At 38.7% G+C, this 13,662-nt stretch overlaps 1 protein-coding gene across 6 annotated transcripts in view; it reads left to right on the top strand.

The window, feature by feature from the left end:
* GNAL (G protein subunit alpha L) overlaps positions 1 to 13,662 on the top strand; it is a 202,107-nt gene that overhangs the window by 139,955 nt on the left and 48,490 nt on the right. For all 6 annotated transcript variants that reach the window (XM_019711347.2, XM_019711346.2, XM_074340381.1 and 3 more), the window contains one exon: positions 11,600 to 11,697. In XM_019711347.2, the coding sequence (XP_019566906.2) occupies positions 11,600 to 11,697 (98 nt within the window). The remainder of the gene's footprint in view (positions 1 to 11,599; positions 11,698 to 13,662) is intronic.

The raw sequence follows: 13,662 nt of genomic DNA on the forward strand, positions 1-13,662 counted from the left end.
ACGCTGTCCTATTGGCCATAGTGGGTGTGGGGACAGAGTCCCAGAGAGCAGTTTCCAGGCTCTCGGCCTCACGTGGAAAGGTGCTGGCTTGGGTAGTATATGGGCATCAGCTGTGGCTAGTTGGCCATCAGCTGTAACCAGTTAGCCAGTTAGCCACTGATATAACTGCCACGGCTGCGCTGGTTGGGGAGTCGGTTGGTTGGCAGGCAGAAAAGCAGACAGCAGGTTGCAGGTTGTGTGGCTCCAGCCTCCAGTGAGACTATACTGGTATGACTCCCCTACCTGTGGCTCCGTGGGTGTTCCTTTTTTGGCCTAGCCATATCCTGCGTTCTTATGTGGGGAATGGGAGCAGAGACCCCGCAGGCTGCCTCACACGACAAATGGTGGAGCGAGCAGGGTCTCCCCCGTGACAGGGTGTCACCTGCTTTTTGGTAGTCTGCTGCTGCTGTAGGCTCCGAGGATTGCAGACATCTTACACTGAGGCCTCCACCCAGTCAGACAGCAGGCGCAGCGAGCACAATTCCAGCTGGGTGCGAATGGTGTCTGACTCTGGGCAGGAGGATGGGTGGCCCCTACACAGTGTGTGGTGCCTGGTGGCCACCATTCTCGGGGGTTGGGCCCCCAGGGAGGGGTGGGAGGATGTGAGTGGCTCTCCCGCCAGCGTGGAGAGGGCCCTGCATGTTCTGACTAAGCAGTTGCCAGAGGAGGCAAAAGGTGCAGCCAGCCGTGTGGGCTGGATGTTCCTCACCATGTTGCGTCATGGCGCAGAGGACACACTTGGTGGGGTGGCCCAGGTGCCACCGGCAGCCCTGGCGGAGGGTGCTGGAGGCTTGGGACCACCAGTTAGAGGAGGTCCTCACCTCATTGTGTCATATCTCAGAGGAAGCACTTGCTGGAATAGCCCAGGAGTGGGACCAGAGACCCTTCATGACATCCCTCCATATCCCCCACTCTTCCCAGCCACCTTATAGGGGTGGATTGTTTCCCAGTGTTGATCGTTGGAACCACCTCCCTGGGCAAAGGATTTAGAGGCTCAACTTACAGCACACGGCTGTCAGTAGAATTTCCATGTTGTAGCAGGCATTCTTATATATTCTGTGGCCCTTTGCTTCCCTTTTTTCTCATCATTTGCTGCATTTTATTCAGCCAGCTTCACTGGCTCATCAGCTGTTAAGTGTATTTTTTGACAAGTCATATTAGCTTGGAGGCCTTTCTGGAAATGTCTGAAAGCCTAGGGCAAATCCAGGAATCAGAAGTACACTGTTAAAAGTGAAGCGCTGACAGCAGTGGCCCTCGAGCTCCTGTCCATGTTGTTGGTTCTTTGCACTGCCACACCATCACCTGCCTTGTGCTGGTGACCAGAGCTCATCCCTCTCCTCACACTCAGAAATCTTGTGCCCTCTCTCTCCTATACCCAACACAAAGCATATATGCCTTATGACAGCAGATGTTCTGTAGATGTTTCTAAAATTCAGTTGCCAAGCCTTCATATGACTTCTGTTTCCTCACCATGTGTTTCTCTGTTAACATGTTGGCAACTGGCGGGCCTTCCCACAGTTGTACCACAACTACAGTGCCATATTCCAAAGCTGAACTCTCCCAGACCTCACTCCCCAGCAGCACATCACACTATTGGTCAATATGCTCTTAACTGTCTTGAGTTTGAGCTTGCCCTCCCTGATGTCAGCCTCATCCCGCTTCTTGTTGTCTTTCCAGCCACCCTTTGTCTCCTTGCTGCCCTTACCCCTCATATGTGCACCTCCTCCCCTGCCCGCCATGTACGGATCAGTCCCAGCCAACCTCTGCCAGGAAGAACATGGAGCAGAGGAGGAAACAGTGTCAGCCATCAGAGCCCCCCTACTGGGATTTGAGCCCCGGCCCTCAAATACTGAAATCCATGCTCAAACCACCAGTATTGTTTCATGGTTCCTTATTAGACACCGTTAGTATGTTTTACACTAAGATTTTCCCTAAGAAATATGTATCTAATTTACAATTGTCAGTAGGAATATAACAAACTCACTTCAATCTAACCTTCTTGCCAAAAAAAGGGGCTCCCCTCTCCATTTTACCTCTCAACACATAAAACAGAAAGGAGTCGGAGTGACTAAGAAGATGAAGAATAATACCTTAGAGTGTTATGTAATTTAAGTTTGATGTTCCAAAGAGAATTTTAGTCAGATAATTTGATAGAGCCTTGTCTGGAAGCAAAAACTAAAGTCGTGATTCTTTGAGTCTCTTTTTCCTAATGAAAATACCTAATTATTTTATTTCTGTTCCCACACAAATAAGTTTCTCTTGTGAGTCTCTCTGCCATGCTCCAAGTTCACAATTTTCTCAGAGAATTAGGATTTTACAGAGAGAGTCTTAGGTATAAGAGTGGGAGTATTGTGAAGGGGAAAATCAAATGCTAAAAAATTAATTTTGTGGAAAAAATACTTGAGGAAAATTATGTACCCATCATTATAGGGTAGATTTATTTAATTCTCTATTATGGATCATGGATCTGATTACTAAAACTTTATACTTATCATAGTTGTTTTGTGAGATTATAATTTAGAAAAAAAAGATACAATCTCTAGATCAATTTTACTGTATCTTTAAAAAACAATGGAAGAGCAGCAAAAACTATGAAACCTTGCCATGGTGGGCAGTGAAGGTCTTTAGCTCAGTCCTCCTGCACTTTGGAACCGCAGGGAATTATGATTCTGGCCCAGGCCTCAAGAGTCATACTTTTAGGAGAGAAACAGAGAGAGGCCAGAGCTATGTAGGTAACTATTTCTGTGCACAGCTACACAGGAAGGAATTTAAAGCTACTAGAACAAATAAGTGAAATTAACAAGGTTGCAGGTTACAAGATCTAATGCAGAAATTAATTGTATCTCTATGTAGTAGTCATAAAAAAAATCCAAAAATGAAATTTAAAAAAATATATGCATTCAAAATGACATCCAAAAAATACTACTTAGAAAAAAATTTTAACAAACCATGTGAAAGATCTATACACTGAAAACTAGGAAACATTATTGAGAGAATTTAAATAAGGTATAAATAAATAGATATGTTAATGGATTAGAAAACTCATTATTGTTAAGATGGCAATTCTCCCCAAAGTGATATATAGATTCAATGCAATCTCAATCAAAATGCCAGCAGGCTTTTTTTAGAAATTGACAAGCTAATTCTACAATGTATGTGGAAATTCAGAAGACCTAGGACAACCAAAATAATGATGTAAAAGAAGAACAAAGTTGGAGGACTTACCATTACTAATTTTAAGACTTACCACAAAGCTACAATAACCAAGACAGTGTGGTGTTGGCATAAAGCTAGACATATACATCAGTGGAACAGAAGTGCCATTCCATGAACAGACACACATGTGTCTGGTTAGTTTCAACAAAGGTACCAAGGTAAATCAATAGAAAGAGAATAGTCTTTTCAATAAATGTGCTGAGAAAGCTGGATATCCTTATGTAAAAAAGTGAAACTTGACTTTTCCTCACCCCATCTCCAAAAATTAATTCAAATGAATCATAGGCCTAAATTTAAGAGCTATAACTATAAAACTTTTAGAAAAAAACTTGGAGGAAATATTTTTGACTTTGGGTTAGGCAAACATTTCTTAAACACAAAAAAGCATAAGTGCTAAAAGAAAAATATTGATTAACTGGACATCAGCAAAATTAAAAACTCTGCTCAACAAAAGATGCCTAAGATAATTAAAATGCAAGCTACAATTTGAGAGAAAATATTTGTAAAACCTATAGCTAACAAAGGACTTGAATCCAGTTTTTTTTAACCTCTTACCTTTGTAAAAGAAATAAAACTCAATAATAAGACTTACAACCCAATTTTTTAAATGGGCAAAATAATTTGAATAGACACTTCAAAAAGAACATATGCAAGTAGCCAACAATTACATGAAAAGATGTCCAACCTCATTGGTTATTATGGAAATTCAAGATGAATCCACAATTAGATGTCACTACACACCCACTAGAGTAATCAAAATTAAGAAGATTGACGAAACCAAATATTGGTGAGGATGTACAGAAACTAGAACCCCTGCACATTGCTCTTGACAATATAAAATAGAATAGCCACTTTGGAAAACAATTTAGTTTTTTAAAATTAAATATTTACCTACCATATAACCCAGCAATTCCACTCCTGGGTATCAACCCAAGAGAAATGAAAATGAAAGTCCATACAAAGACTGGCACACAACTATTCCAGCAACACTATTTATAACAGTCAAAAACTGGAAATAACCAATGTCCATCAACTGGTGAATAAATAAACAAATTGTGGTATATCCATAAAATGGACTAGAACTCAGCATTTTTTTTGAAAAAGGAACAAACTGCTAATAAACATTACAAAACAGATGAATCTCAAAAATATCATGCTAAGTGAAAGAAGACAGACGCAAAAGACTATATGATTTCGTTCATATAAAATTTCTAGAAAAAAAAAACAAAACTACAGAAGCAGAAGTAGATTAACAATTGACCAGGCGTGGGGACACGCTTGGCTGCAAAGGAGGGTGAGGAGGTGACAGAAGTGTTGTAAAACTTGATTGTGCTTGGTGGTTGTATGACTTTTATGGTAGGCAAAGTATACCTCAGAAAGGTGTTAAAAGTAGCCTGTCCTAAGGGGAAAAAATAGAGGAGTTTGGTGTATATTAGAAATTTGCATTTGTTCTCCCTGGTCCTCCAGGCACAAGGAACTGCCATTGACCAGAGAATGAGGAAGCTAGCTGGACACAGAACATGCTTTTGAACTCAGGTTTGACCATTTCCTAGTCAAGGAAGCTTGAGCAAATAGAAAATATCTTTAATCATTCTCATTTTGTCATCTGTAAAATGGGAGTTGAATCACCTATATGGCAGGCTTGTTTGAGACACAAATGATACCTTGTATCTACAACCCTTAGAACATTTCCTGGAACCTAATAGGCACTGGATAAATGCTAGGAGTGACCTCATTTTATACTTGGTTACTTGTTGACATTGTTGCCTAACATGCTTCATGCTAGGAAAAGTATGGGCATCAGGACTGCTAATGATTTTGAATTAGTTTTTTTGATATATATTTTTTTTTAGCATATTTTCTGAAAGCTGCTCCTAAATAGAATTTTAGACATACTGTGTTAAATTAGATTTGAGGATGGACAGAGATTATAAATAACATAATCATAGTGTTACCAGGTATGACAGATCCCACACAGACTTTTAACTTGATATATACCAGAGACCTGAAAACAAATGGCAGAAATCTATTAGATCATTCTGTTATCCAAGGGATAAAACTGAGAAGGTGTGTTGGACCTAAACTCGAGCTTTAGAAAAGTCAGTTTGTGGAAGGAGAACTGACTCTGGGTGGTAAACACACGATGTGAGATATAGATAATGTATTACAGAATTGTACACCTGAAACCTATGTAACTTTACTAACACTTGTCACCCAATAATTTTTAATTTAAAAAGAAAGGAAGGAAGAGAGGAAGGGACTGGGAGGAAGGGAGTGGAAGAGAGAAAGAGAAGGGGGGGGGAGAGAGAGAGAGAGAGAGAGAGAGAGAGAGAGAAAATTCAGTTTGGATGGCTACTGACCTGAACTGCCTATTTCTAAAGTCCATTTGATTATGGTAGTGGACATTATCCACTCTGTTCCCAGAAAATTATGTTAAACATGTATTTATGCTTCAATTTGTTCCAGAAAGGATTTAGTGCTGCTCACAAAGTTATAAAACAAGTTAATTAAATAACTGAAAATACAAGAGAACAAAGCTAGGAACAGGAGAGTAAGTTATGTGGAAACAGAAGTGAAGTTAGTTCCCAGAGCATAAGGAAAAACCCTACACACATGCTAGGACTTACTCTGAAACGCGATTTCTAGGCTTTCTCAACTCAGTGACGTAAATCAACTCGGCAGAAAAATCACAGGGCTCATAAGATTAAAAATTAATAATAAAATGTAGAAAGCAATAGCTTGAGAGATACAAACAAGTATTCCTGACACTAAAATTATAGAGAAGTATATCTATAAGTCATCCTATGAAGAAGATTGTGCCACGAGCATAAGGAAAAACATTTTTACTCTCAAAGCAGTGAGTTTCCACCAGCCTTAGGACAGGGCACCAATGGTGAAGGCAGTCCTGCCTGAGCCCTGTGTGTGTAGCCAGAGCTTTCACTCCAGACCACTGGACAACTTTCATTTCAAGAAATGAGAAATATGCTTTTGATTATTTCAAAAATGAAAAAGTGTACCTCTGTGTCAGTGTGACTAAAAACTTATTTTATTGTACTATATTAGCAGAGATATCACTCGAGAATTTTTATTCTTATGTGTCTTATTATCATATATTTATTTCCATTTTAGAGCAGTTATGAAGAATTTAAAAGTAAATTAAAAAATTGTTTCTCATCTGAGAATTCCAAGTTAGTTTTGAGTAAACTTTATTTATACATAAAGGAAGATGTTGATAGCATGTAGATTTTTAAATTTTTTATTTGAAATCAAAATTATACTGTAAAACTTTAAACCCTTTTAAAAAGTAGGTTAAAATTTGGTATCGTTATAATTTTATTTTCTATAACGCACTTCCAACTCCTTTGAATAAGAGTAACATAAATATTCATGTATTTCATTTACTCAATATATGAATATCCCAAGGCGAGTCTCATACTCAGTAATACAGAAAAAAATTTAAATGTCAGTGATGTAGGTGATGGATCTTCCAGCAGTTTCTGAGTGTAGGCCGGGATCATGTCTCGTGAAGCCGAAGAATGGAAACATGGACCAGGAGAGGGAAAGAGTTTTTTAAAAAAGGATAGTTTATGAGAGGCAGGAGAAGAGGTTGCAGCTCCCGAGCGGGAGGGGGTCCCGAATGGGGGTGCCCCATGACTGAGGCAAAAGCTCTTACATTTATACCTTCCCTTGCCTGCCTGGGGAAGGGGAGCTGTTTGGAGAAGGGAACTGTTTGAAAAAGGGAACTGGCGCCTTCTAATGAAATTTGTCTACCGGGTTTGTTCTGCTTGCCCATCCTAAAGGAATTAGCAAAGCAACCCACTCTTATCTATCAGATCTGCTCCTCCATTTGACAGGCCAAAATGAATTTTATGATTAACCTCAAGGGCTTGTTACATTATGTCCTGAAGCAAAGGAATGATTTCAAAACCTGAAGTTTTAGGAAATGGCTGTCTTTTCTTTAGTTTACCAGAGACCTATCTATCTACCTAGCAATCATACTAACTAACCTGTCTCATCACTTACACTTAGTGATTTCTTTTTATGCCGTCAATTTCTGAATACTCTTGGATGTCAAAAATAGGTTACATTTCACTGTGAATCAGTTTTTTGAGACATATGTACACACAACACTGAAATTATTTTTATTTAGTATTATTCATCTTAGTTGCTAATGGAGTCATCTTAAAATTATTCCTCATATTTATTTCCCAGTTGTTGTAGCAAATGTATGAGAATTCTAGCCTGGCTCTGAACAAATGTTTAATCATCACTAAAAAAGCTGCACTGACTGACTGAATGTTTAATGATTTTACAGAATCATTTTTTTATTTGTTTACGTATTTTTAGTTGAGAGAGTTGCATTGTGGCCATGATTTTTTAAAGCTTTTATCTTTTAGAAATAATGTTGAAATAAAACAATATGGTATAAGAGATTTGCTACAAAATAATAAAAGTGGGGAAAAGGGCATGAAATAGAGATTTTAAAAAAATTGGCAGTATGTTGATAAATGAGGAAGCTGAGTAATGAGTGCCTGGGGGACCATTTTCTCTACTTTTGTAAATTTGAATTTTTCCATAGTAAAATGTTAATGAAGCAACAGCATCAGCATGCCTGGAATTTTCCATGCCGTTTTTTTTTGTTTGTTTGTTTGTGTGTGTTTTTTTAGAACCCCTTAAAAAGTACACATGGAGAATCTTGGGGACCCAGCTATATTCTAGTGCAACCTCTTTGTTTACCAATGAGGAAGCTAAAGCAAAGAGAGATTGTTGTTGCTTTGATGTCTCTTTGGTGGTGCCCAAAGCATCTATTTTAAAATCACAGTGCCTACAATTCCTGCCTTATTACTGTGTCAACATGTACCCCAGAAATTGTGTATCTTGATTCTTGGATCAAGCACTCCTCTGTAATTCTGTCTCAAAGCCTTTAGCTCAAACTGTTAAAGAAAAAATTATTCTGACACTTGTTAAAGACAGCTAGGAACTTTATTCAAGGGACCACTGCACCAGGGTTTTGCAATCGGGCGTGGGGAGTGGAGATGGAGCTCAACTCTAAATAGCACCATGACTCAGGGGTTATGGCTATCTGCAAAGACCATCTCAAGAATAGTGTAATGGAGTATTTCTCTTGGGACATGGTGTGTGTGTGTGTGTGTGTGTGTGTGTGTGTGTGTGTGTGTGTGTTTTCACATGGCTCATAGAAGGAAAACCTATAAATTTCATAAGACTGATAGGAGTAGCAGTGAGAGATTCCAGAAGGAAACATAAATCTAGGGAAACTGAGGTGTTCAGCTACTATCCTTCATATAAAGATTGTCCCTTCTTAACAACTGTGGACAGTTTGGATTTGTTGATGATAATGACAGACCGACAAACATATGATAGATATAGAGACACGTGACATAACTTTAAAGATTGTTCCTCTTTTGATTAGTGATGTTGAGCATTTTTTTATATGTCCATTGGCCATCTGTATGTCCTCTTTGGAGAAATGTCTATTTAGGTCCTCTGCCCATTTTTTAATTGGATTTGTTTGGTATTTTGTTGTTTAAGTTGTATGAGTTCCTTATATATTTTGGATATTAGCCCCTTATCAGAAGTGTTGTTTGCAAAATTCTTTTCCCATTCAGTTGGTTGCCTCTTTATTTTGTCAATGGTTTCTTTTGCTGTGCAGAAGCTTTTTAGTTTGCTATAGTCCCATTCATTTATTTTAGCTTTTACTTCCTTTGCCTTTGAGGTCAAATTCATAAAATCCTCTTTGAACCCAAGGTCCGTAAGTTTGGTATGTATGTTTTCTTCTACGCAGTTTATTGTTTCAGGTCTTATGCTTAGCTCTTTGATCCATTTTGAGTTAATTTTGATATCACCTCACACCAGTTAGAATGTCTATCATCAACAAGACAAATAATAACAAGTGTTGGAGAGGCATTGGAGAAACAGGAACCCTCATACACTGTTGGTGGGAATGCAGACTGGTGCAGCTACAATGGAAGGCAGTGTGGAGGTTCCTCAAAAAATTAAGAATAGAATTACCATATGACCCAGCAATCCTTCTCCTGGGTATCTATCCAAAAAAATCTGAAAACATTTACCCATAAAGATATATGTGCTCCAATGTTCATTGCACCTTTATGTATAGAGGCCAAGACATGGAAACAACCAAAGTGTTCTTTCTTCGATAGATGAATGGATAAAGAAGATGTGGTATATATACACAATGGAATACTATTCTGCCGTAAGAAAAAATGAAATGGTGCCGTTTGTGACATCATGGATAGATCTTGAGATTATTATGCTAAGCAAAATAAATGAAACAGAAAAATTAGAGAACCATATGGTTTCACTGATATGTGGGATATAAAACTCAAAGTAACAAAGGAACAAGACAACAAAGATCCAAAAACTGATAGACACAGACAATAGTTTAGTGGTTACCAGAGGGTAAGGGGGGATGTGGGTAGATGAGTGTAAAGGGATAAAATATATGGTGATGGAAGGAGAACAGACATTGGGTGGTGCACACACAATGTGATATATAGATGATGTAATACAGAATTGAACACTTGAAATTTATGTAATTTTACTAACCATTGTCACCCCAATAAACTTTAATTAAAAAAAAAAAAAAAAAAGATTGTTCCTGATACTGGGAAGTCAGAACTGGACGTACTAGAACCTAAAGAAGCTTAAGCCCGGGCGCTTCCCCACTACTCTCCCTTCCAAGATTTTATACCTACTTGTATTCATAATTTTGTTTTTCTTTTTTCAAAGTGGGCCCCCAAATTGTATAAGCATTAGGCCCACAATACCTGGATTCATCCTTGTAAGGAATTGTGAATACCTAAGAAAAATAGCAACCCTTAATTTTTTTCTTCCAAAGAATCTACTGTGTTTCCCCAAAAGTAAGACCTAGCTGGACAATCAGCTCTAATGCGTCTTTTGGAGCACAAATTAATATAAGACCAGGTTTTATATTCTATTCTATTCTATTCTATTCTATTCTATTCTATTCTATTCTACCCAGTCTTATAGTAAAATAAGACCGGGTCTTATATTAATTTTTGCTCCAAAAGACACATTAGAGCTAGGGTTTCCAGGTGGGAATTCCCACCCGTTCTCAGGAATTTTTTTTTCGCTTTCCCATTCCCGAATCCAAAGAAAAGTTGATAGGGAAATCGGGACAATCGGCTCCTTGAAGACAAGTGGTTGGTAGTATTGGCTGTCACTTTGTGGAAACGATTCATTGTGCAGAACAGAAAACAGTTTATATCTCGGGATTCGGGAAAGGGAAAGTGAAAAAAACTCCTGAGAACAGGCGGGAATTCCTGTCTGGAGACCCTAATTGGAGCTGATTGTCTGGCTAAGTTTTATTTTCAGGGAAACAGGTATGCTGATTCTTTGGGAGCTTGGCAGCCATGGTGAACATAAAGGCCTCAGTTGCTTACTGGCCATGTAGCCCCAGACCCTTCTATACAGATCAAAGATAGAAATGGGTGCTTCCTGGCTTGCCGTGAGGGGCAAATAATTGATATGGGAAGAAATGTAAATATTCTCACAGTGTTTTGTGAAAATTTCTATTTAGCAACTATGTGTAGTCATTTGTTTCCATAGCTCTAAGTTAATTTGGGTAATTTTGGAGATATGAATTCCTAAAACCACCTTTTACTTTGAGATAAGGAATGTTCTTGTTTTAGAGGATGCTGCTTATCATAATGAATAAAATTGAACACTGTGCCCGCACATATTTGAGTGAACCAGAAATCACAGTCTACACTAAAATCATAGTTTTTTAAAATGGCAAAAAACACACAAAATTACTATCCCCCCAAACAGTATGATTTTAAAGGTCTCTTTCTAAAGTACCTAATGCTTCTGGGCCATATTTACCCTATCTGACCAACCACGTCTATTCATAATCATGGCTCACACAGAAAATTTAAAAGACAGCAGCTAGAACAGAACTTAACATTATAGACATATTTTTTCCTTGCCAAAGTGTCAGTTCCACTAGTAAAGTTACTGAATACTAAGAACTTTCAAATTGTTAGTTAGTTGTATTTCTAGTTAATGTCATTAACTTTTGACTTGTAATTTTCATTTTGGGGAACTTTCTGGAATGATAAAAATGTTTGACAAGTTGATGTGAGAGATGATAACACAGATGCATCTTTTTTCATCACACTGAATAAAAGATCTGTGCATTTTACTGTGTGTAGACTTCCTCAAAGAAAATAATTCATGTGCTACCTGCTAAATTTGGCAGGGGGCGGGGGGCAGTTTCTTTTTACTTTTAACTTTTTGAAAGATTATAACACATGCTTTCTCTTGTAACTTTTTCAAATTTTAGGAATTCTTTGATCATGTGAAGAAACTTTGGGATGATGAAGGTGTGAAGGCATGCTTTGAGAGGTCCAATGAGTACCAGCTGATCGACTGCGCACAGTAGTAAGTCGGCTCTGAGCCAGGCCTCCTTGAAGATAGAATTGCATGCGCAGTTGTGTCTGTTGTGCTGCCCTCCCCGGATTACTGACATCTCTTAAATACAAGGAACAAATAATTAACATCTTGCTACAGAAATCAAGTTTTAAAATGAGTCACGTTTAATAGATGGAAAATTGAAAATCCAATAGGAATCAGTTTCAAGGAAGAACCAGAAACATGTTGCATTCATTTTATTTTGATCACTGTTTCAGTTCTATTCATTTTTTTTGCTTCTATAGGATTATAGGCATATCTGTAAATTACACTGTACTTAGATATTTGTTATTATATTTTAATTTTGGAACAGGGGCCCCCAAATTAAATTTTAAAATAATATTAACATCTGCAATCAAGCCCAAGCTCTTAAAGTGATAAGTGATACACATTAGAAGTAGATTAGAGCCTTGAAAGTAGATGGTAGTTAATATAATGTGTAAATAGTTGATGAAAAAAGTAATGAAGAGAAATAAGAAATAAGTAAAGGACTCTGGTGCCACAGCTGGCCGATTGTTTTTCTCTGAAATGCTTATTTTATTGTTTTCTTTTGCTATTTTAGATTCATTCTGTATCTGTTAGAGAATAATGGTTCCCCCAGGAGAATGTTAATCAAAAAGTTCTAGATATGTTTGCCATTTCGATAACAAAAACTGTATTTAACTAGTTGTTTTATATGACTCTTTGAGCAGCAAGAAATGGAGTGCTATTACATTTTTAGTCTACTACTATAAAAATGCATATGTGTGAAAAAGATTCTAGAAGCATAAAATCTAGGAATTTACAACATTTAGAACCAACTAATGGAGTTATTCTGTAAATACTGATTTCATGGAGAAAGGGTTGTGTGGGTGCCCCCAGCCCTTTCTCATCCATAGGAGTTTAGGCACCATCACCTGTGACAGGCACTGAGAGAGGCCAATGGCAGGGGCCCCAGGAGGGGTCGCTGGGCTGTCCAGTCACTAACAAGAAGCCACTCTGGGAAGAGTGGCCATAAACAAGTGAAAGAGGTCAGTGCGGCCAGACTCTCCCGAGTACAGAAGGCCATGACAAGGAACTTGGATTTTCTTCCAAATGGAATGAGTAATCATCGGCTCCAAGGTTGTCAGGGTTACTCGGAGGTTACTCTGACGTCAGGGTTACTCTGGCTGCTATGTGGAGAATTAAAAAAAGGAGGCAGACACCCCAGTAGGATGCCTTGGGTCAGATGGTGGCCATGGACGGGAGCTCTGGGTGCTGAAGGAACAGAACTGGGTGGTGGATCAGATAAGGGAGACAGAGGAAAAGTGGGATTCAGGATGACAATATGGTAGGTCCTGGTGCGATTTATTGAGGTGGGAAAACCTGGGAGATGTTGTTTATGGGAGAACAGAGGAAGGTATCAAGCTCCGATTTGGAGAAGTTAAGTTTGAGATGCCAAAGGGACATCTAAGGGATTTATTTAACTTCCTTCTTATCACAACCAAGAACTGGCTACACCCCCCCACACCTCCGCTCCCACCCCCAGTCCAGAAGCATTTGATGAGCAGCAGCTCTGTCCTCCCCTCCACAGGGCAGAATAAAACATGGAGATGCAGCACAGACCTGCTCCACACACCCTGAAATGACCATCAAAGTTTGCGCCTCCACTGCACATGCTAAAGAAACAATGTACTAATTAAAAATTTTTATTAACTAGAAAAGTGTTTAAAATTTCTCGTTTCCTGCCATGCTTAACAATTCCTTCAAGACTTACCCTAAAACATAATCCCTTTTTACATTGGCCATGCCCTTAAGTTTACATTTGTGAAGACATACCTGTGGTTACGCTCATGTCATTTAGTAGGTACATTTATTTTTATTTCACAGCTGGATCATTCAGTCCATGAAAGCTGAGCTGGTTTAGATTTGGGTGTAGGAGTGGGGAAAGGTTCCCAGTGGAGCTCAAACTCTGTC

This window comes from Rhinolophus sinicus, linkage group LG09 (assembly GCF_036562045.2).
Source record: "Rhinolophus sinicus isolate RSC01 linkage group LG09, ASM3656204v1, whole genome shotgun sequence".
Classification (NCBI taxonomy): domain Eukaryota; kingdom Metazoa; phylum Chordata; class Mammalia; order Chiroptera; family Rhinolophidae; genus Rhinolophus; species Rhinolophus sinicus.